This window comes from Vigna unguiculata, chromosome 11 (assembly GCF_037176805.1).
Source record: "Vigna unguiculata cultivar grain cowpea cultivar isolate G323 ecotype 2 chromosome 11, ASM3717680v1, whole genome shotgun sequence".
In the NCBI taxonomy this organism is placed as follows: domain Eukaryota; kingdom Viridiplantae; phylum Streptophyta; class Magnoliopsida; order Fabales; family Fabaceae; genus Vigna; species Vigna unguiculata.
This window is the reverse complement of record NC_140802.1, coordinates 13,973,730-13,999,315: the sequence shown is the minus strand read 5'-3', so window position 1 is coordinate 13,999,315 and position 25,586 is coordinate 13,973,730. Positions and strand designations below refer to the sequence as shown.

At 33.6% G+C, this 25,586-nt stretch overlaps 2 protein-coding genes and 1 pseudogene across 4 annotated transcripts; 2 read left to right on the top strand and 1 right to left on the bottom strand.

Annotated features, from left to right (window-relative positions):
* Positions 1-3,428: 3,428 nt before the first annotated feature.
* On the bottom strand, positions 3,429-24,572 carry LOC114168188 (ARM repeat superfamily protein). Of its 3 annotated transcripts, XR_003600635.2 has the most exons (18): positions 24,414-24,572; positions 24,267-24,330; positions 23,590-23,698; positions 22,923-22,985; positions 21,374-21,483; positions 18,961-19,027; positions 18,780-18,851; positions 11,341-11,502; positions 10,411-10,484; positions 10,213-10,310; positions 9,732-9,839; positions 8,269-8,375; positions 6,058-6,158; positions 5,225-5,362; positions 4,726-4,773; positions 4,220-4,334; positions 3,946-4,037; positions 3,429-3,746 (listed from the first exon to the last, which is right to left on the bottom strand). XR_003600635.2 is itself a non-coding variant. In XM_028052925.2 (17 exons), the coding sequence occupies exons 1-17, from the start codon at positions 24,466-24,468 to the stop codon at positions 3,660-3,662; spliced, it is 1,569 nt and encodes a 522-aa protein (XP_027908726.2). In that variant the 5' UTR covers positions 24,469-24,571; the 3' UTR covers positions 3,429-3,659. The 3 variants fall into 3 exon arrangements, 2 of the variants coding, with proteins under 2 accessions (XP_027908726.2, XP_085525077.1); XM_028052925.2 differs by lacking the exon at positions 6,058-6,158 and having other exon boundaries at positions 24,414-24,571; XM_085668951.1 differs by lacking the exon at positions 6,058-6,158 and having other exon boundaries at positions 24,405-24,541.
* On the top strand, positions 17,443-18,538 carry LOC146881532 (secreted RxLR effector protein 161 pseudogene; annotated as a pseudogene).
* Positions 20,043-20,708, top strand: LOC146881531 (uncharacterized). The gene has a single exon (XM_085668952.1). The coding sequence runs from the start codon at positions 20,058-20,060 to the stop codon at positions 20,571-20,573; it is 516 nt and encodes a 171-aa protein (XP_085525078.1). The 5' UTR covers positions 20,043-20,057; the 3' UTR covers positions 20,574-20,708.
* Positions 24,573-25,586: the final 1,014 nt, after the last annotated feature.

The window sequence follows — 25,586 nt, the reverse complement described above, 5'->3', positions numbered from 1 at the left end:
GAGAATCTAATTTGTTTTTAATTATCACACCCTTCTCATGAGCCCAAATGTTTTATACATATTTTCACCCTACTGTTTGCTATTTACACTCTTCACATGACATGTCAGAAAATGACATTTTATAATTTCTGTTTTTAGAGAAATGTATAATATTATGAGCAATATGTTTTTATAATAATTTGAATAAGTATATTGCATTTACGCTTATGTGATATGCCTCATTGATTTATTAATCAGGGAAGATATTATTTTAATAATTAGAAGTAAATGTTCCCGATAATAATATTTTTTAGAGATGGTACGATTTTAATAGTTAGAAGAAAATATTCTTGATAATAATTAGAATCAATTATATGAATAATATGTTATGATTTGATCACGATCTTTATGTGACGGAAAATATGATTCTAGTAATTACAGACAATATTTCGTTAATAATTATAATCAATACCGTAGATATTGTGCGACCATTTAATTTCTAATATCAGGACCAATTCCTTCCTCATATATTTTCTTATAATTAAAGACTAGGATTTCAGTGGTACCCCAACGTGCCTATATAAGCACAAAATTTTTCCAATGCAAGACACAAGAAAAAATTCGAAAAACCCCTCTTCTTTATTATTATCAAAGCACATATGCAAAAGGGGTCACCTTACCATCCTTTCGGTCAGTTTTGTTCTGTTCGTGTCTTGAAATGTAAACTCTCTTTGCTCCTAATGTTATTCATGATTCTCTTATAATATCAAATGTATGATCGATTGAACTATTGTATGATTAAATGTGTTTGGAGTTCACGCGTTAAATGATTTTGGGTTTGTCATTGATATCCTCAACCCTTTCCTTTTCCTTTATTTGGAATGCCATTTATCTTGATAATTAAAAAGGTTTCTTTCGTAGGCTTTAATTCTCCCCAAAAAAATAATAATAAATAAAAAAAAGATAAAAAATTATATTATTTCTTTATATGAGTATTAAATGTCATGTCAAGTCTCGGACTTGCTTGATAATCAAAACATTCATTCACAAACTTTTAATTCTTGAAAAAAAAATTAATAATAATAAATAAAAATTATAAAATCATTTTAAACATCACGTCAAATCTCGGATTTGCTTGAAAACTAAATCTTTTATCATGTATAATCTTGGGTTCTCTTGATATTAATATATATATATATATATATATATATATATATATCTAAAATTTAGAAAATAATAATAATAATATCAAACAGCCTTTTACAAAGAATTACGTTATCCTTGATTTTCCAGATGGAAATATGTAGGAGCGAGGTACAATCCTTGTCGGGCCAAAAAAATAAAAATTAATTTTGTTTTAATCTTTAATATTTTTGTATGTGTTTTTTTTTATTTTGTTTGATTTTTTGGGAATAACAAATATTCTAAACATCAAAATTCTATCTTGCACACTTAATTAAAGAGGGAACCGTCTTAAGACGAGCGTTGTGGGGTGTTAATACCTTCTCCCACACGTAACCGACTCCCGAATCTAAATTTGGTTTCGAAGACCATTCTTTTAAGGTTCTTTTATAGTTTTCCATAATAAATTATGATGGTGACTTCTCTATTTTTTTTTAAATTATTTTTGCCGTTCCGCCGTGATCTCGGTTGTGACAGATGGCGACTCCACTGGAGACTCCTATGATTCACTGCGACAATCAAAGCATAGTAACGCTTACTCACAATCTTGTACTGCACTCTCGCACTAAACATATGGAGCTTGACATTTTCTTTGTTCTTGAGAAAGTTCTCAATCAGTCCTTATACGTGACTCACATTCCTGCCACTGATCAAATTGCTTATCTCCTCACAAAACCTCTCTCTAGAAGTCGTTTTTGCCTTCTCCGTGACAAACTCAATGTCATTGAAATTCTTCAATCACCTTGATTTTGAGGGGGACTGTTAGAGAATATCAATAGAATATCTCTCTGTTTTGTCTTTTCTGTTTCTCTCCATTCTATTTTGTATACATGGTATTCAGTTTGTTACATTTTATTCTTTCTGTTAGTCATATAGAGTGAGCCACTCATCTAGGACATTTATATATAAACTGATGTATTGTTCATCAGTGAATAAAATGAGAATGCTAGACTTTTCCTTATTCCTGATTATCAATTTCTAACATAAACAACTCATATACTATCATGAAATGCATTTGAAACTTCAAATAAATTTAAAAACATTTGGTTAAAAATACTAAATACATGCATTTATAAAGTTAAAGAATTAAATTAATCCAAAATTTCAAAGATGAATTATTTCTAATTTTCACTTATCAAAGTTAAGAAATTAAAAATATATTTAACTTTAATTTAAAAGTAGAAAAATATCCTCCAAAACTAATTAAACCGAAGTTTTTGTTTTCATAATAGATTACCACGAGACATGGGTTACATGCAGGATTTTTTGTTTTTCCATACATGATAAAATATCATTAAAAACATATTAATCCATAAATATTACATTTTTTCATTAAAATTTATTGTATAATTCAAATTATGTGTTTTTTTTATAAAACTGCAAATAAAATAATATATATATATATATATATATATATATATATATGTATATATATACTAAATATTATAATAAATATATTATAGTTTTCTCATAACAATTAGAAAATATATAAATAAGGTAATTTAAATTTACTTTTTCATGAAAATATTACATGCATTTTATAAAAAAATTTAAAATAATTTACATGCAACTATTAATTTTAATATAGATGTTAGCCGTACATGAGATTAAATACTAATAAATGTAGTGAGAGTGCAAAAATATAAAAGAATTTAGTTATTAGATTCTAAAAATTGAAGACAGATGGATTTAAACGAAAATGAGAGAGCATTGCTCATATAGCACAAGATCGTCTGCTTCAAAACATTGAATCACCTTTATCATTTGTTGAATTTTTCTATCCTAAATTTTTGTTTAATCTGATATAGCATGAATTTTTTTTTAATGATGCAACTATGCTTTGTCCTACTAGAGTAAGTTAAGTGATGAAAAATCTTATCTATGTTTACATATGTTTTACCAATCAGATGAAGTCCAAGAAATTGAAGGTGAATTATTTACATCAAAATCTTAAATGAAATTGCATGTTCTGGGATACCGAGTCATCTAATTAAGGTGAAGATTGTTGTACCTATTATGATTTTAAACAATATTTATAATGGACAAGGTTGTAAGTTAATAATTTGAACAAAAATATTATTTCTGCCATTATCATCATAGACAAAACATTAGTTACAAGATATTTACTCCAATAATAAATTTGATTCCTTCTAATTCAACACTACCTTCCAAATTTTAAAAAGTCAATTTTCAATATTTTTATGTTTTGTTATTACAATCTATATATAGGATATTGTAATAGAATATCAAAATCCATAAAAACTCAATTTGTTGAAAATCTACCATGACATACTTCTGTAAAAATTTGACACTACAAGCGTAAAAAAAAACAATACAAATCTTCACGTCCGACTCCCACTCAACAAAAATACTAAAACTCCTATTATTTGCAGGTCATACAAAAACACAACAAAAGAAGAAAAAAAAACAATTTGCTAAAGTTGAACAAAGAACTTGGCGAAGGAAAAAAACATTGCCTAGTCAGTGACATTTATATATTAAAATCTTTCGGCAGTCTCCACAACAGGTTGAGGTTCACCATGGCTCTTAACAAGGTATGGACCCATTCTAACTGCTTTCTCCAACTGCATGCAACATTACTCAGTTACTAAATTTTCAATTCAACAAAAATATAGTCAAACAAACACAAATTCTGTTAATTTGATTCATTGTGTCAAATTTTTCAGAACTGAAAGCCAATAAGATAACTAAATCTCGTATTATTGTGTATTTGAAAGTATATATTATACGATGCTGTATATGAATGAAGTATCTAAATCTAACCTTTGCATATATATCTGTAAAAGCAGAAACACTATCAGAAAGTGTCAGAGTTTGGTATATAGCCTTGCAGCAGTTATATCGGGCTTCCATACCTGAAATGAACCAATTCAAGTGATGTTAATGTGACAGTTGGAATGAAGTAATGGAAAAGCATATATCACTAATATAATTAACAACAATGTTCTTTTTTTTTCTTTTTCTTTTTTAATAAAACTTTTCATTAGCATAAGCCTAATTAGAGATAATTAACAACAATGTAAATTATAATACATACCTATTTTAGTGGTTTCAACAGTTGGATTAGTCACTTTGTTTATAATATCATCTTTTGAGCATATCTCCATCAAGCACCATGGTCGGGCAACCAATCCACTTATCACTCTATAGACCTGAAAATATATTGAACAAAATTTTTTTAGTAAAATATTTCATGGACAATTATATATAGAGAAAATATATCAGATGATAACTTTATATAAAATATAATCACTAGATTACACTCCTTTATATAATGTTAACTTATGAGTATTTGTTTTTTGCTGATGACAAGAAATCATGATTACATTCACCCATTTCCCCGTGTGAATGGATGCTCAAGTTGGGTTATTAACAGTGTAAGTCACATCTATTGATTGAATTCTTTTAACTTATGAGTAATGTTAATAAATATAATCACTACTTAAACAATATTAAATTTAAGTCAATGGTTTCTTTGGAATAAAATTTAATTAATTTAGCGCATATATACTAACAATATGAAAGTTCATATTAATGTCTCACCGCTAGACGTATTTCTGCATCCTGCTGCAATACTGACAGAAACAGACCCTGCAAATTGCATGAACTTGGTAAGATGGTAGTATTTCAATGTTTAATTAAAAAGCTCTTATGCAAGTCAACGCAACAAACATTGCCTATATCAAGATGAATTTTTCATCATCTAGCTAATATTTATCTTAAATTACATTTCACATAGAGATAATGATACATATTCTAATATATATATATATATGAAAGGAAAGAAACAAAAGTCGATATTCTTCAGTAAAAAAATTAATACAAAAAATAGGCAGCATTGCACTATAAACCTGATCAGTGTAAAACGTTTCTTAGTTTTTAACTAGTCATGATTATGTTAGGACAAAGCTACAGTTAGATAAAGTTTCACATATATCCTTAGTCCCTTTACTTCAAAGAGAAACCGAATCATTATAGGTAAAACTTCAAAATTATTAAGCAATAAAAAGCATTTGAAACTAAAAAAATGTAAAAAGGCAACCGATGGAGTCAGTTTTGAACTTCTGGTGGCTGTTTCATAAATTAAGCGTCGCAGATTTTCTTCTGCTTCAGCATTGAGTATGATATTATTCTTAGATCTAGTTTCTCCCGAGATGTTTCCGAGAGCATGTAATGCAGCCTGTGATCGCATAAGAAACCATGTAAGTTAGAACATAGAAGATAAGTTATCAGCATATAAATGCATCAGAGAGATTGAAGTAGGCATTATGAAACCCCAAATAGAAGCTGTAAACCTAGGAAACAACGCTGCCAAGATTCAGAACATTACTACCCAACATTGCTTGCAGCAATTTGCATCAATGAATAATACAACTTCAGCTATTTTCATCTTACAGGGCAATACACTCCTTCAGGCTGCCTAAGCAATTTTATATAATTAAAAACAAGGAGTTGATCTATAAAATCAAGAATATTGTTATAGTTATAGAAATAAGGAATAGTTACTACATAATCAGGAATATCTAAATTGTATATGAATTTTAGGAACATACTTATATCATATCTTTGTTATTAGAGGGCATCAAATCACTTCTATTTATTGTATTGATTTCTTTCCCTCAATATAAATAAAAAACTCATGCTATCTTAGAAACACAATGTTCTGTTGTAAATAGCTAATTATTTGGATAAAGATACTTTCAATATCTCCATGATAATTAGTAAAACGTATCTTTAGATTCTTCCTTCTCATTTCAGCATTTTTCTTATTTTAAAGGATTTTATTAGTGTGATTGTTATTAATAAAATAAATAATTTTATATTTCCTTACATAGTTGAATTTGGTATCAAAACTCCCAATATTTGGAGCCTTACTTTTGCTGCCTCGTCAAAATAGAGTTTGCCCACACACTATCACATGCAACCACCAGTATCAACATGTGCACTCCACGTGCCTTGCTTGGAAAGCCCTCTTGCTGCAACAAGAGACAAGGTCGTCAAGACCTCCAAAGCCCATTGCAAGGGGTGGGCAAAAGATCCAAATTGTGAAATCCAATCTATAATAATCCAAATTCATATCGCTTTAAGTCTATTTAAATGGATTTTTTTCCAAATCCAAATAAACATTTTTTTATTTTAAAACCAATCCATTTAACAGAATTTGGATTGGATTTAGATTGGTTCATTTTTTGCATTTTGAAAATCCAAAATCAAGTTGCATCTAAAGTCAAGCCAAGGCAATCAAGGACAAGATCGTGCCAAATTAGCCTAGGTCGAACGTTGACTAGAGTTGTCCATGGTCAAATGTCGAGCCAAGTAGACCTAAATCAAAGCTCAAATTCAGTCGGTTCGAGTTGAAGGGTCAGGTCAAATTGGTTTAGGTTGAAGGTCGAGGATGTTTCAGCAAAACTGTTGGGCCTAATCGGCTTTGGTCAAAGGTTGAGCTAAGTCGGCCCAGATCGAAGGTCAAGACAAGTTATCCTCGACCAAAGGACGAGTCAAGTCGACCATAGCCAAAGGTCGAGCCGAGTCAACCTTGGTTGATGGTCGGGTCAAGTCGAGTCGAGTCGGCCTAGGCGGAAGGTCGAGTCGAGTCAGCCCATGCTGAAGGTCGAGGCAAATCACCAAGCGAAGGTTGAGCAAGTTGCCCCAATCAATGGTCGAGTTAAGTTGACCCCAACCTAAGGTCATGCCTAGTTTGCCTCGGCTAAGGTCGCGTCAAGTCAGTCTTGGCTAAAGTTCATGTGCAGTCGACCCAGACCAAAGGTATAACCGAGTCGACCCGAGCCAATGGTCAAGCCAAATCGACCCAACCCGAACGTCAAACCTAGTCAACCATGGTCGAAGATTGAGCCAAGTCCACCTCAACCGAAGGTCGAGCTGAGTCCACCTTAGCCGAAAGTCAAGTCGGGTCAACTCGAGCTGAAGGTCAAGTCAAGTCGGCCTGATCAAGCCGAGTCCGCTCAAGCCAAAGATCATTGGGACAGCCCTGATTGATGGATACATTGAGTCTGCCCCAAACAAAGGTCATGCCAAGTCGGCCCCGGCTGAAGGTCGTGCCTAGTCAGTTCCGACAAAAGGTCGCGCCAAGTCAGTGTGGGCTAAGGGTCGAGTCAAGTCAACCCGAGCCAAAGGTCTAGTTGAGTTGGCCACAACCAAAGGTTGAGCTGAGTTAGCCTCAACCGAAGGTCATGCGAGTCAACCCTTGTCGAAAGTCGTATCGCGTCAACTCTGGCAAAAGGTTTAGCCAAGTCGTCTTGGGTCGAAGGTTGAGCCAAGTCAAAGGTTAAGACGAGTCGACCTAGGTTGAAGGTTGAGATGAGTAAGCACGGTCGAAGGTTGAGACGAGTGAGCACGGTCTCAGGTCAAGACAAGTCAGTTTGGGCCCATGTTGACTTGAACTCTGGTTGACGCTGAGGTGAGGTGACTCAAACCTAATTTGTGATAAGTGAACCAGACCTAGATCGAGCCGAGTCATCTCAACCCATGTCTAATGAACCTAATAATAAGGTATATTGGATCTGTTTCATTGGATTTAATCTAATTGACAATTAATTAATCTAGATTTAATCCAATTAAAATGGATTGAAAAAACAAATCCAAATTTGGTTGATCTAGTTAAAATGGATATGGATTATAGATCCAATCTATTTTATTGGCTCTAGATTGGATATAGACTAGATTTTGAAAAATCCAATCTATGCCCACTTAAAATAAAGAGTTGATCCTATATAATCAAGAATATTGTTATAGTTACAGAAATAATGAGTTGACACTTTGCAATCAAGAATATATAGATTACACATGTATTATTATGATCATTTTTTTTTATTTATTCCTATATCATATCTTATTAGAGGATATCAAATCTCCTCTATTTATTGTATTCATTTCTTTCTCTCAATATTAGTGAACCACCCATGGTTATTTCATAAATATACAGTTTCAGTTCAATATTTCTCTCTTTTCTAGAGTTTAACACAACTAAACAATAGAAAATGGGATTAGGGAGTATCAAGTTATAGTAGTTTAGGATATTTAAATTACTTTGAAAAGAAAAGGGGAAAAAGAATCTAGTTCACTAACCAGCTGTTTACCATGTCCTTGTGGCCCTTGTCGTTCAAAAGCAGCATCTATAACATGTCTTGCAGCAGGTGATGAACCTGAGAGTAATAATGTGGCCCCCTGGGTAGCTATGATCACAAAAACCATAAATTACAATTTGTAGTATGTAAAAAACAAAGAAATTCTTATTAAAACAATCATCAATAAGGAAATATAAATTGATAATAAGTAGTTTGAATATGGTATAAAATCATATATGCATATCTATATGTTATGACGATATTATAAATCACCTATTCATAATATACATATGAGTAATGGAGATAATATCTTCAATGTGAAGTTTGTTGGATATCACACATCAACTAAAGATATGATCATATTATAGTATATAAGTTGGTGGCATTGAGTTGGCTTAAAACCTAGGATGGATTGGAAAGGTTTGTAGAAGTCTGAGTAGTTTACCAGTTTGTTATTTGTCATGCCTTCAATGAATGTAATGCAATATATAATTTTATCCATAAATAACTTCTGCGATAGGTGTTATGTGGGTTTAAAACTTAAAAACAGTAGAGAGCAATATAATTTGACAGATTCAAGGTGAGATCTTTGTAACTTAGCACAAGATAGCACCAATATAGTAGCATTACATCACATGCACCCCACAGCATTGCATCCTGTTGCACCGCACTTGGCCTCCTGTGTTACGTGAAGCCTGGACACGCCTCATCAATGGGCCTTAAGGGGTATTCCTCAGATTTCATCTCCTCCTCTCTTTACTTACCAGAGCCAAAACCATATTCTTCCCCTTTCAAATCCATTTGCATACCCCATACAGGGTCAGACCAAGGCGTTTTCTTTGTCAAGGATCCAGATTTCTGAGGAAATTCCAGTGGTACAGTTTCCTATACAGCAGTGACTACATAGGAACAAGCACAACGTTTGCTTCAGTAATGACCCACTTTCCTCTTCAGCTTCTGAGAGCAGATTCTGCCCAATCCACAACCTGTGGAACTCTGGCATACAGTTGTATGATCTCTTCTCTGTTATTCTGTTTTATTTCATTTCTTTTCAATAGGTTTTTCCTGTTTTCTCTCAACTGTTGTGTTGAGATTGGTAACCTATGTTGCCCTTTCCTCATATACTTTCTGTTTATTTTATATTACTTGACTCTTCTTTTTATTAATTTCTGCATTTGGCTTAAGATTATAAATCTTAATTATTAATTAAATGTGTCTTAATTAGGAGTGATTTTTTATGTTTGAGCATTTATATACGCATTACAAATTATTTCATACTTGTAAAATTCATAATGGCAATCAACCCACTACATAGCACTTTTCGGGCTTCACTTAATATTCTTATCTGAGATTGATAAGTCTGAGAACGAGACCAAAGTAATTTAATCAACTAAAATCAGTTTTCCTACTTGATATAAAAACAGATATGCTAAAAAGCAGGCACTGATATTGTGACATACTTACATGATCCTATATGACCCAATGATTCAAGTGCAGTTTCACATTCATCTATATCTGAAGGATCCAATGACTGAAGTCTACCATCAATAGATGCAATAACAGCTTTAACACCTGAGTTTATCAATTTCATAGCACAAAAAGTATACACTAGTTAACAGTTTCAATATACTTTCAAAACAAATTATCAAATTGTGTGGAAAGTATATGAACACTTTAAAATGAAGACGAACAAGCCCTGCAAGGTAGCATCATATTAGTAGTTTCTTGCTCTTTGAAAATAAGTATCAAACTGTGAAACATATCATGCTTGTAGACAGCCAATTGACAAATGAAATCAATCCAGTAAGTGACCCATTAGATTTGCAACAAAACCTAGTTTCAATTAGATGGATTTAAGGTTTTTGAATTTTGTCTGAAGATGAAATCAATCTCCAATATCTTCCAACAAATAACAGAGAGAAATGGATAGCAGAGCAGCACTTACAAGGTTCGTTAGTGAAGGAGTGTATAATGTCCTTGGGCACAAGCCTTCCACATATCATCATTGCTCGTGATCTTAAAATTGATTCCACAGAATTGTTGCTAGCATCAAGAAAAAGGAATGTCCGTTTTTATCAAGAAGGAAACTTTCACACATCCATCAGATGAATAAAAAATTCTCTACAAGAACATAAATCGTTACCTAATTATTGACGAAAGCAATTCAATGAGGCTAGTCTTTGACAAAAATTCTGTACTATGTTCGATTGCTGCCAACTGCGTCCAATGCACACAAAATGAGATTGTATATATGAGCATGTAATGTGAAACGGAGAAGAGAAAAATAACTGATATAGTTGCTACTGTTGAGTTCCTTAATTTGGTATCTGTTACTTGTTTAATTGAATGATTGTAGTTTGGTTTATCCTTGGAATCACTTCTGCATGCAATCATTTTAAAATTCAGTTTATTGGGGGGAGGATGTTACGTGAGTGAAAATGTTTGGGAACAAACACTTTAGTGCCCAATTACAAAAGGGTAATAGACAAAAGTTTTTGGGAGTAGGGGATCTGTGCCCAATTTTCTATAAATTAAACCAAACACGCTTTTTCCTCTCAAAATATAAATAATCAAACAGGTCCAACAAGGAAAATAACTTTTAACGGGTAATAGTGACACCTATTGTGATGGTTATTAACATGATTGTCTATAAATTAAACCCAACTTGCATTTTTTTCTCTCGCAATACAAATAATCAAATAAGTCTAACCAGGAAATTAATTTTTAACAGGTAAGAATGAGACCTCGTGTGATATTTATTAACATCATTGTAAAGCTAAATCCCCTTAGGTGCTAGTAACACTCTTATAGCATAAAATTTAATGAAACCTCAAAATCATGAAAGTGGTTCATTGAATAGGTGAGAACAACAAAATTTTATGATTTCAAATCAATTTAACCAATAGGTGGGAGTGTGGTAAAACAGTGTATTAGATACTGTTTCTAACATTTTCTTGTCCTGTGGATATAACTTTGATATTACAATAAAGTAATTAAATATAAATACATGCACAAGTAAAAGGATAATTATACATTTTTAAAATCAATGATAACAAGAGAAGGGAATAGTAACCTCATATAGAAGTTCCAATACACTTAAAGTTACAAGGGTATCGTCAGCATTTCTGAGTTCTGCTTCCAACAACTTAAGTAGATTTAAGCTATAAACAGTGGACGCTGCCGACCTAGATACAGAAAAAAGCTTAACCACCAGTGCCAGTACACGAACTCGACCCTAAATCAGAATAGTAAAATGTTATACAGTAGCAAATTTAATCCATTATGCACATGGTGTCAAGAATAATCCTAGATTATGCAATTTATCTGGGGACTTTCTTGATAAATGGGGAACATCAAAACTATACCCTTTATTTATTTTGTAATATTTGTTAATAACTACAATCACATGTTAATAATCATGTGATTATATCGTAAAACCTTTCCAGTGCGTAAATGACAAACAGATTACAATACATATTTATTCTGAACATTCATTACAAAGTTCTTTTATACTTAACATTCTTTATAAAATGTTTTTAGAGGAAGAAATTGTTTTCCCTGTAATGCTTGTATTAAAATAGTTGTTTATCATTATTTGTTGTACAATTTTTATAAAGCTGCTTTTTGGGTGTACCCAGCCTAAGGGCTAAAGGTCATGTTGTAGACTTTTCTTTTAGCTTGTGCTTGTAGTCACCTATATTTTTATAATGTCCGTCAGCTGAGAAGGACAAGTCACTGATTTCCGGTCATCCCTTAAATTCAAGTTGATATAACAAATCAGGTAAGATCCCACTCTATCCTCCTTCTTGCTTGTGAGGCCATTGTCTGTCATGCATTGTCGCTTTGTCCTCTAAGCTAGGGTTTGCTGCACCTTGGGGAGTACAATCCAACCCATGAAGTTGCACGCCTGATTCTCTTCAAGTGCTCTCACGCACCTGTCTACTCCAGCAAACAGGAGTATGTCAAACGTGCCGCCCTCTGCTTGTCAGAACCTCACCAACCACTTTTGGCAACCTCATTAGAATCTTCTAAAGAATATTCATATGCAGATTGATGATGAGGATGAAGTGTTGTTGTTATTGTGTTCATTGCCTAAGATATATGATCATTTCAAGGAAACCTATTGTATGGAAGAGAGACTTTCTTGAGGAGGTTCACGCAACTTTGAGCTCAAACATGCTAAACAAGAAGTTTGAAGTTAAGGCATTTGGTGCTGGAGATGGCCTTGTAACAAGGGGTAGATAGTCTATCATTGATAATAAAGGAGGTAGAAATAGGTCAAGGATGCGAATAGGTAAATACATCGTTCATTAGATATTACCATTGCAAGAAGGAAGGTCACACACCAGAAGGTTTTGTTCAAAGAGGCAGAACAGAAGAAGGATAATATACTTGACATAGCATCTTGGTTTGGTAAACAGTCTAATTGACCATCTATGTTTGGTGATGCAGCTCTAATGGAAGACGATTATGGTGCTCATGGTGTTGAGCAGTACTGAAGATTGTGAGCGGATAGTGGACTTAAGATGTTCATTTCATATGGTTCCAGGAGTTTACAAAACTTGAAGGAGGTTCAATTCTCCTTTGTGACAACAAGTCCTCTAAGATAATTGGTGTTGGAACCATCATATCTCGTCTCCACCATAACATTGGAAGCTCAGATACAATGAATGAGAGGAAAGACAAGAATAAGAAAGATCATATGTAGAAACTAGAAGCAGACAATAGCCTTTTAATAAAGTTTATTTAAGATGACCTATTCTAAAAGGTTCAAGGGATACAAATAATTGAAAAGATGGATACCATAGAAAAGATATCAAACTTGGGAGATTTTTGGTAGACCATATGATAAATACAGGTGGATCTACATTGGGAAATATTAGTCTAATGGCACATTAGATTATTACAAAGCAATGTTAAATAACCTAACTATTCTTTTTCTCCCCCTTTCATTGCTCTTTAACAGTCCTCATATAAATAACCCTATGCATTTGTCAATTTTGTTACACCTACTTCCATGTCAACCCCTCTCTTTCCTTCGTTGTTCCTCTTAAGACATCCAAACCTTGGGCCTTCCCTATAAATCTAGGCCCACACCTCCAGTCTTAATAAACTTGTTAGAATATAATCAGTTGTTACAGATTTCTGGGACGGAAATCAACCGTTACATAATCTCGAAAATTAGTATGATTGATTCCCAATTATTAGGTGTCTTTATTTTAGTTGATTCTATTCAATAGTATAAATACATATTGTGTGGTCTGCATTAGACACAATACACTCAAAACATATACAATTCTATAAAACTCAAGTGGCAGAGGTTTCTTTAAATTTACTCTCAAATCCAATGAAGAAATAGGTAAAATCATTTGGTAGAGATTGTTAGAATAAATAGTCTTAAAGGAGATTCATTTTCCTAGGAGCATGCTTTAGATCTAGTTCCTAGAAGCATGCTTTAGTCCTAGTTCCTAGGAGCATGCTTTAGTTCTAGTTCCTAGGAGCATCTTCTAGAATTCTCCTCTTTCCTCTCATCCATTGTATCTCATGTACTATAAATATTGAAACCTAAGAGGAGAGAACACACACTCTCAAATTCACTCTAAAATCTTCTTCTCTTTAATTTCAAGTTGGTATCAGAGCGGGTCGATCCCGCTCTGCCTGTCTCTGTCAAAGGACCGGTCTTCCATCGTCCACTGTCCGCCGCTGTCCGCCGTCAGTCGCCGCCGTCCGCCGCCGTATTTTTGTCATCCAGCACCTGGGTTTGAGTCGCCTCGAGGAGCGCAATCCAACCCCGGTGGTCGCGCCTCCGTTCGCTGCTTCATGCGCCGCCACGCGCCGTTCAACGCCGCTGCTTCCATAGGCGCATGGGTCTCATGCGCCGCCGTCTCGTCGCCGGATCATCTCCAGACCACCTTCGTCTGACTCGCCGGAGCACCGTGAGTCCATATCTGTCCTTCGTTTCTGGTTTCACAGCGTTTTGGTTAGTCTGCTAGGGTTCTCTCTCCTAAAACCCTAAGATTCTTTCTTGAATCCCTGTTTTTTGTTCGGTTCTGCTGTTTTTTTTCGGATAGTCCACCAGCTACTGTCAACTTATCATGTCTTCAGGGAGTATTCCATCTTTTTCGGGCACTGCTTCCATAATTTCGGAAAAATTAAATTGAAAAAATTACTTGTCTTGGTATGCATCTGTGGAACTTTGGTTCCTTGGTCAAGGGTTTCATGATCATTTGGAAGAAGATGGAAGCTCAGTGCCACAAGATCAAATTCAGCAATGGAAGAAAACTGATTTTCAGCTTTGTGCTCTACTTTGGCAATCAGTAGAGCCTAATATTTTGAGTACGCTTAGGGCCTTTAAAACATGTCATTCTTTTTGGAAGAAGGCTCAAAATATATTCGCAAATGATATCCAACGACTCTACGATTCGGCTAATTGACTATCTTCTTTAAAGCAATCTGACAATGATATGGTAACTTTTATGGCTGAAGCTCAATCTGCTGTTGAGGAATTAAAGGTGTTCTTAGAAGTGGACTCATTAGAAGAAATAAAAGGAAAGTTGGATAAGTTTTACATGGTTATGATTCTCCGAGCAATGAATCCGGAATTTAATCATATTAGGGATCAAATTCTAACTAGTCAAGAAGTCCCTTCTATGGAGAACCTGATAACACGTCTCCTTCGGGTTCCATCCCTTAAGCATAGAAATGTCCAAGAGAATGCTGAGTCTTCTGCTATGATTTCATTTCGTGGTAAAGGAAATCGTGGTGCTAGAGGAGGGCGTGGTGCTAGAGGGCGTCCCCAATGCACATATTGTAAAAGAATGGGCCACACTCAAGAGAATTGTTACTCACTACATGGCTTTCCTGGAAAGACAGCCAATATTTCCAAAGCTGAAAGTTCTGAGACAAAATTCTCTGAAGAAGAATATCAGGAATATTTAAAGTTGAAATCCAGCAACCTAGCTCAATCATCTACAACTCCTAGTTTGTCAACTGCCTGCATTTCACAATCTACGGAGAGTCACAACCCATGGATTATTGACTCAGGTGCATCTGATCATATTTCTGGTAATATCTCCTTGTTCTCCTCTCTCTCCTTTCCTAAAACATCTCATTTCATAACCCTTGCTAATGGATCCAAAGTAGCTTCCCAAGGAATTGGTCAAGTTTCTCTTTCTCCTTCTTTGAACTTAAAATCTGTTCTTTTCGTTCCTGAGTGTCCCTTTAGTCTCATCTCTTTAAGTCAATTAACAAAATCATTAAATTGTTCAGTAACCTTTGATGCCAACTCTTTCGTCATACAGGAACGTGGTACGGGTCGGATGATTGGCGAAGGACATGAATCTAGAGGCCTTTATTACCTTGGTTCTAGCCCATCTATATCTTGTGTTGCTTCATCTCCTAAATTGCTACATGACCGCTTAGGACATCCTCATTTGACGAAACTAAAGAAGATGGTCCCTGAACTCAATAGTCTCCAAACTTTGGAATGTGAATCATGTCAATTAGGGAAACATGTGAGGTCTTCTTTTCCTAAACATTCTGAATCTAGATGTGATTCTGTTTTTTCTATTATCCATTTTGACATTTGGGGGCCAAGCCGTGTGTCATCTTCTGGCTTCAGATATTTTGTTACTTTTATTGATGAGTTTTCTAGATGTACCTGGATTTATTTAATGAAGGATCGTTCTGAACTTTTGCAAATTTTTATATCCTTTTTAAATGAAATTCGAAATCAATTTGGGAAAATAATCAAAATTTTCAGAAGCGATAATGCTAAAGAATATTTTTCCTCTGAATTATCCAAGCTCTTAAACTCACATGGCATTTTGCATCAGTCTACTTGCCCTCATACACCTCAACAAAATGGTATAGCAGAAAGGAAGAATAGACATCTAGTTGAAACTACTCGTACCTTATTGCTGGGTGCAAATATGCCGATTCATTATTTGGGTGATGCTATCCTAACTGCATGTTATCTCATTAACAGGATGCCTTCTTCTTCTCTTAAAAATAAAGTTCCTTATTCCATTCTATTTCCAAAAGAGCCTCTCTTTCATATCACTCCACGTGTTTTTGGTTGTGTATGTTTTGTCCATGACATGTCTCCAGGTCTAGACAAACTCTCAGCAAGATCTATCAAATGTGTCTTCTTGGGTTATTCTCGTCTTCAAAAAGGATATCGATGTTATTCTCCCGAGACCAAGAAGTACTACATGACTGCCCATGTCACCTTTGTTGAGCAATCTACCTTCTTCCCTACTGCTACTTGTGATTCAAATTCTATCCAACATGTTCTACCTATTCCCTTCATTGAGTCTCCGGCCCCGATAGTCCAAAATACCGTACCCGATCCTACTGAGCAGTTGTCGCCACCCATTATTACTTATCAACGCAGGAACCAAATGGCTAGACCAATACTCCAAGGTGAGTCCTCTTTTGAAGGTCATTCTCCATCATCACCTAGTACCACGACTCCTGATCATGATGATTTGAATTGGCCCATTGCCATCCGCAAAGGTACACGATCTACTCGAAATCCTCATCCTATTTACAATTTTCTTAGTTATCACAAGGTATCTCCTTCCTATTTCTCTTTTATTTCTTCTGTCTCTTCCATTACTATTCCTAAAACTGTGAAAGAAGCACTTGATCATCCTGGGCGGCGACAAGCCATGATTTCTGAAATGCAGGCTCTTGAACACAACAAAACATGGGAGTTAGTTCCTCTTCCTTTTGGGAAAAAGACAGTAGGTTGTCGCTGGGTCTATGCCATTAAAGTTGGACCCAACGGTGAAGTTGATCGACTTAAGGCACGATTGGTGGCCAAAGGATACCCTCAAATCTATGGACTAGATTACAGTGATACTTTTTCACCAGTAGCCAAAATGATTACCGTCAGACTCTTTCTTGCAATGACAGCCATTCGTCATTGGCCCCTTCATCAACTAGACATTAAAAATGCTTTTCTGCATGGAGATCTTGAAGAGGAAGTTTACATGGAGCAACCTCCTAGATTTGTTGCTCAGGGGGAGTCTGGTTTGGTTTGTAAGTTACGTCGCTCTCTCTATGGTCTCAAGTAATCTCCACGTGCTTGGTTCGGGAAATTCAGCCACATTGTTCAAAACTTTGGACTGAAACGCAGTGAGGCAGACCACTCTGTTTTCTATTGCCTTACCTCTCCTGGAATATGTGTGTACTTAATAGTGTACGTCGATGATATAGTGATCACAGGCAATGATGCTGGTAAAATCTCTCAGTTAAAAGAACACTTATGCCATCATTTTCAAACCAAGGATCTTGGAACTCTAAAATATTTTCTGGGTATAGAAGTAGCCCAGTCAAAGGAAGGAGTTGTAATTTCTCAAAGGAAATATGCTCTTGACATCCTTAAAGAGACAGGTATGATCGACTGTAAACTAGTGGATTGTCCCATGGATCCAAATCAGAAATTAATGGCAGAACAGGGAGAAGCTTTCTCTGATCCAGAAAGGTACAGAAGACTAGTTGGAAAACTTATTTATCTTACTATTACCAGACCAGATTTATCCTTTGCAGTTGGTGTTGTGAGTCAATTCATGCAGAATCCGTCTATCGATCATTGGAATGTTGTCATTCGTATTCTAAGGTATCTTAAAAAAGCTCCAGGACAAGGACTACTTTATGAGGATAAAGGGAATACTCAAGTTTTTGGATATTGTGATGCTGATTGGGCTGGTTCTCCTATGGATAGACGTTCTACCACGGGATATTGTGTTTTTCTTGGAGGAAATATAGTCTCGTGGAAAAGTAAAAAGCAAAATGTTGTTGCACGATCATCCGCTGAAGCAGAGTATAGAGCAATGGCATCCCTAACATGTGAACTTATATGGGTTAAACAATTTCTACAAGAAATAGGTTTTTGCAACATTCAACCAATGAAGATGTATTGTGATAATCAAGCTGCTCTCCACATCGCTTTTAATCCAGTGTTTCATGAAAGGACCAAACATATTGAAATTGATTGTCACTTTATTCGAGAAAAATTGATGACCAAAGAAATTTGCACAGAATTTGTAGGATCAAATGAACAACTTGTAGATGTATTAACAAAATCCTTGAGAGGTCCTAGGATTGAATTTATATGTTCCAAGCTTGGCACATACAATTTGTATGTTCCAGCTTGAGGGGGAGTGTTAGAATAAATAGTCTTAAAGGAGATTCATTTTCCTAGGAGCATGCTTTAGATCTAGTTCCTAGAAGCATGCTTTAGTCCTAGTTCCTAGGAGCATGCTTTAGTTCTAGTTCCTAGGAGCATCTTCTAGAATTCTCCTCTTTCCTCTCATCCATTGCATCTCATGTACTATAAATATTGAAACCTAAGAGGAGAGAACACACTCTCAAATTCACTCTAAAATCTTCTTCTCTTTAATTTCAATGAGATTTACCAAGTATTCAAGGTAAATCCCACAGTTTTACATGTTAATATATTCAATGAAAAATACAAATCCATGGATAACAAATAAATTACCATACCAGTGATGAACATTGTGATGCTATAAGCTCCAGATCTGTCTCACCTACTTTTCCTGATGGAAATATAATTTCCTACAATAGCATAGCATGTCAGAAATAAATCACGAAGTAGATGGTTCAACTACTTTCTTTTCATACAAGTGAAAGACATTTATGTGCCGTAAGGAAAGTGTTTAAATACCATGCCTTCAGGAAAACTAGCTAACTTTGTTATTGCATCTGCTGCTACAGCTGCCACTTGTTCATCACTGCACATGTGAGGAAATAAAAAGATCTAGAATGTAAGTGAACTATAAAAAACCATGTAATTATTAGCCAACAAAAAGATCTAAAAAGGGATATATTAAATATAAAGGACAAGTAATTACAGAACCCTATTAAGTTGCATCCCTTGACCACCTTATGAAAAGGGTCCTTTACTGAAATCCTGATTTACTGCTAAATGGCAGTTTATTGTCGAGATATTTTAGGAAGTTTTAGATTTTATTATGTCACTATATTTTACGAATTTTAAATTTTATTTCTATTGGTCTTGATTTTGTATATTGGTTATATCTTGGTTTTATTACTAGCATATCAATTCCACACTAAGGGATTTAATTCCTAAGATAGGTTGTACTTGTTTCCTAAATTATCCAATCAAGGTATGTATATATATCAGATCATGTAATCAAACTGAACAAGAGAGAAATTATTTTCTTCTAATTTTAAGATTGAATCAGAGTTTCTGATCATTAGGAGTCTCTCCTTGTGTGGTTTAATTGCAGTCTTCATTGTTGTGTAAACCTAATTGAAACTTTCACTGCTACATCTTCTCTTTTCTTTGTCAGCCTCCATTGTTGCACAATCTGACCTCCATTGCTATGCATCTCTCATTAATTTATTTCTCCGTGCCTTAATTGCACATAATTGTAATGACTGAAATGGAAAATGGTGACAAGCCTCACAATGCAGGAGAATTACATAGGGTTCATTCAGCCTATTGGTTGGACGAAAAAGAATATATATAAAATAGTCTCAACTCATTGAGACCGTCTTGAAAGTGAAAGGAAATGCTAGTCCTTAAACCAATGATGTTTTTGTTGAAGATGATCCTATTTTCAAGTCATGGGATGAAGAAGACTCCATGATCATGGCTTGGTTATGGAACTCAATCATTCCAGAAATCAATGACACATGTATGTTTCTCAATTTGGAAAAAGCCATGGGTTGCAATAGGGCAAAAAAATTTTTAAGGACAAAGATACAGAACAAATCTATGATGTGAAGGTAAAAACCATGACAGCCAAACAGGACACCAAATATGTTCTCGAGTATGCTAATCATCTTAAAGCTTTATGGATGGAATTGGATCACTACAGGGTCATTAAGGTCGGGTGTTATGAGGATTCAACAATTTTAAGAGAGTACATTGAACAGGATTGGGTGTATGATTTCTTGGTAGGTCTAAACCACGAATATGATCAAGTCAGACTTCAAATATTGGTAAAGGAGAAGGTTCCAAGGCTCAATGAACTGATGGAAATTATTTGGAGTGAAGAAAGTCGGAGTCTAATGCTAGAGACTCCTATTGCAGAAAATTCAACAATGATTGTTGAAGGAACAACCATCATGGTTACAGACCGAAAAAATGGAGGCTCTTTTAAAAAGATGGAGAGAAAAAAAAGAGTATGGTGTACCTATTGCAACATGTCATGCCACACTAGGGATAAATGTTGGAAGTTCCATGGAAAACCCCACAGCAAAGATTGGGGATACAAAGGATCCAAAGTGAGGGGTTTAAACAACTTATGATGTTGATCCCATGTTGTTCCTGAAAATCAAGGAGAATTTGTCCAACTAAAATATGAGGAGCTAGAAAGAGTAGGGTCCTTCTAATGTTACGGATATCTATTGGAATATTTTAGGAAGTTCTAGATTTGATTCCTATTGTTTTTAATTATGTATATTGGTTGTATCTTGATTTTATTACTAGCATATCAATCCCACAATCTTGGGGATTTGATTCCTAGAATAGATAGTACTTATTAAATGGATACAGGCCCTACAATGAAGGAGAATTACAGAATGAAAGAGTAAGATCCTTCCTTAGTAAACTGAAATTGTTGGATTTACATAATCATACATAAAGATAGAGGCAGTCATGCTTAGTAAACAAAGTACCATCAGATCAGTAATAAATAATCTCATGTAAGTTCCCATTATACATAAGATTACATCCAATTACTAGAATCTCATAATATCTCTTAGATGTCACGGCAACCAAGTTTTAACCCTCTTTTATAAATTACCAATATCAACCTTTCTTTCATAAGCTTCAATTCAATTTCTTATTATAATTAACATTTGAGATTTATTTGTATCTTGGATTATGTCATCTAAAACAACTAGAAATGAAAAATGCATGAAATATCAAGCGCCTCCTTAGACTGAATTCCTAACTAATTTGTCCACAAGTGGCAATAAATTACTCAATGAAGCCATATCCCTTACCTATTTCTAGGTATTGCAACAGTCAGCATAATCATTTTATTGCAATAAAAACTTCAGCAAAGCAAGAATGATAAGGAACTCAAAATAGTTTCTCTACTTACCCATTTATGATGCAATCAAGCAAAAGAGGATATATGTTGAAGTCTTTAATTAGACGAACACTAGCAGCAACTTTGTCATCATTGTCAACATTCTCTAGAAGGCGACTTACCTAAAAGTTGCTACCATGTCAATAAAAGTAATACTACTGAAAGAGTGATACATAAGTAGTAATTTCTTTATTTAAACTCCTATTAGGCACCACTATGTATCTTGACATCTCAATTATGCTAACATCTCAAAGCACACGAATCATTTGTCATCACATGAAAAGTTTATTAAAAAGAGAAAGGAAAAAACAAGAAAACATAGGGGCCAAACCAAACCCATGTACAAAAATACAATGCAAACTTCCTACTAAAGAACTAAACAACTCTAAACATTGGAAGTTAAAACCTATTATGAGAGAAATTAAGAACAATCTTTAATGGCATAGTATCATACCATTTATAGTGAATCTTATTATCTAAAGACAAAGCAGCTAATTTATTAGCACAATGATTACCCTCCCTAATAAATAGTAATTTGCATATATAAAAATATCAAGCGAAAATTATTTCCAAACGTAAATTGTAAATTTGTAGGAAATAGGAATATTTTATGAGATAAGAACTTCTTTCGGCGTTTATTTTTCCCAAGATTTTTGGGTACTTGATATAGTGGGGTTCAATGCATAATAAAGCGGCATCTTAATTGTTCTCTTGTAAATTGATTTTGCATTGATTATCTTTGTAATTCTCTTGTGTATAAATAAATCCATTGTGCTGGTTAAAATTATCAATCAAGCATATCAAGAAAACATTTGTTTCTCTCCTCTAAAAAATATTCACCAGTAAGTATCAAAGAATTTCAATTATCAGCATATACAACTTGGAAGGAACGCTTCATTAAATATTAAATGCCAATGCACAGACATATGACTAGCATTCTTTAATAAGGAGAAGCACTACACTGGATTAGGACAAAAAGGATTGCTAAGAGGACAGACTCTCCCCAATACACAGACATGATAGTAAGAGAAACCAACCTTACAATAAGTAAATGATTAAACATGTAAGACAAAATTTTACAATTTTCAAGGATAGACTCCCCCAAATAGGAACCAGGTAAGCTAAAGCAAACAAACACCGATTAGGTTAAGGTTCACAATTATTTTATATCTCTAAAACACCATTATAACAACAACCCTTGGGGCTTGAAGCATGGATAATGCCTCAAATCCACTCTACCTCATACTGAAAGTAAATTTTATTTTGAACTCAAAGATCTTACTTCAAAAGGCTCATCATGTCCAATACTATCTTAGCATCTTAATCTATAAGGTAAAGGTTCAAGATTGATTCTATATTTCTATATTAGCCCACATATATAAAATTTGAGGATTGACCACATAGAATTCGCAAAGATCTATATACAGAAATAGTAAAGTACATTACATTAAACATAAATTATTTATCTTTATTGGTGTGGTTGAGGGTGATGAATTCTCATTGTCAATGCACGAGAACGATTTAAAAACAAACTTGGCATATATAAAGCATATCCACATACTGTTTTGCAAGATAAGGATCTGACTGCTTGAGATTCTGCCTGCAGACCAACTTGAACAAAAGGCTGAACCAAAGTCATAACAGCAAAACAATAAGAATAACCATTACAATGATAACACAGTTAAATAGGACAATAATACAGAACGTTATGTATGCAGAATGAAAATTGTTTGCTAATGATTCAAATGTCCTATGCCAATAACAATGAAAATTATATGATGATAGAAAATGATTATATAAATTTAAGATAGAACTAATATCCAATATTTTAAATCGTAATGGATAAAAAGACTTGGAACAAACATTCAATTCCCCACAGATAACATAATGGTCAATGATGATCAATTTACTGAGAGAAACACTAGTTCAATCACTTATTCAGTGCATAAGAAACAGAAACAAAAAAAAAAAAACTCAAGTCAATTATTGTAGCTCACTCTTACGAATTAATTTTCTCAAAAAAAAAAAATCTAACTAAAACTATAAATAGATAATATTTTTGCAAGAACATATTATACACTTTTAAAATATATATATATATATATATATATATATATATATATATATATATATATATATAGTTTACTTGGGCAGTTAGCAAACCATATTCCACTAACAATTTTGAAATCAAAAATAGAAAGAATGAGGTAAGAGACTATATTACAAACCATATACTGCGGGATCAAAGAAGCTCCCAACTTCGTATTGAATAGCTTATCAAGGCATGCAACAAGAGTATTTTCTAGGTCAGGCACGTCAACGTTAGTCTGTAGTGCACTGCAAAATTAAAGGAGAAAATCAAGAGAAAATTTCTCCAGAAGGATGTATCATGTCATATGTCACCGAATTAACACTGAATACGACCCCAACCTTTTTTCATGACCAAGAAGAGAATTTAACCAAAAAAACCACAACACTAAGTCATACAGAACAGACATAATCATGGATGCAAATAAGTTCTCCACTGATCAAGATTCTAAAAGTAAATCGTTTTTTTTTTTTTGTAATCAGGTGGAAGGACTTCATCTGTCAAATCATAATAATGTACCAAAGAGAACAATGAGTTGTATATTTCTAATCAAAATGCTTTCAATCAAAGTCAAGAAGAAAATTCTGAATGCACACAAGTCTTAATCATGTCAAACCTAAACCCGCAGCAAAATTCAGCATAAAGACCATATATAAATTTATTTTGTTCAAACACCAACACTTATTTTTTGTTTTATGAAGAATAATCCTATGCACACACTCAGAAATACCCCCATTTTAAACCACGTAACTCCAATAGTCAGCAAAACATAAAACGAGGAAAAGGGTACAACAGAAGTGAGAAAAAGAAGCAAACTTGATAATGAGAGTAAGAGGGAAGCGATTGAGAAAGTCCCTAGCGGAATCATCGCTTTGCACCCCTGAAATCGAAGCAATGTTACTCACAAAGTAAAAATACTGATAAATAAAGAGAAGGGAAGTGAAGAACAGGTACATTAGCAACCTGGGTAGTGACTGAAATCAGAAGCTGCTTCGAGAAGTTGAGATAAATCACCCATGGCGCGAGTGGCAGTGAGTCTGAAGCAGAAACGAGAAATAAGAGGAAGGAAGAAGAAAATAGGAGAAGCGGTGGCAAACGGTAGTATAAACTGTGTAGAAAAATATTGTGTTTAGTACAAGATTGTTAATTTTGAAGTAAAAGATAATTTATTATAAATACTCTAAATATAAATTGTGATTTTTGTAATTTAGTTTTTGAATTTTAAATTTTAATTCTTTTAAATTTTAAGTTTACTTGTTTTTTTTATAATTATTAGTTAAAATACATATCTTATGTGTCCACTTATAATTAATAAAATAATTTATAATTAAAGAAGATTCGATTTTTTATATACATATTATTTTTTTAATTTTATCATTTAAGCAATTGTCATTTTAAATTAAATATTTTATTTTTTATTTTTATCTAAATTTAATTATTTTATAACTTAAAATAATTACTTTACCATTTTACCTTTTTTAATAAATATTCTTTTAAATTCAAATAAATATTTATAATAAAAAAATATTTAATGATAAAACAAGATACAAATTATTTATTTTATAATTATTTTTAATAAAATTTATTTTATAGTTTAATAAAATTTTACTGAAGTAAAAAAAAAAATAGATACGCATGGGCTAAAAAAGTTGTATTTTCACTAGTTTATATTAATACTAATATTAGTAATATACAATAAAAAATGGTTACCAAATAGTTATTAATAGCAATTTTCTTTATAGGTATGGATATTAGAAAGATATAATATAATAAAAATTTATTTTAGAAATACATACTTATTTTTTTAATATTAATGTAAAATTTAATAATGACAATTAAAAGCAAAAAATCTGGATTTGGAGTAAATTAAAGGACAAGATCATATATTAGTAACTACAATTTAATTTTTTACATTAAAATTTAATTTTATTATGTTTTGATTTAGTGGTGCAACTCGCAAGGGAGGGGGGTTTGAGTAGTGAGTGGCATAGGAGGGGACGATTATTATAGGCCCACCAATTGAAGTATGACTTAGGTTTTTGCTTCTTCCATTCCCAAGTTTCTACTTGCACCCGCATAAGATTTGAAATACTTTGCTTTCCTTTGGAGCTTTATTTGAAACAGTGTTCTCCTTCA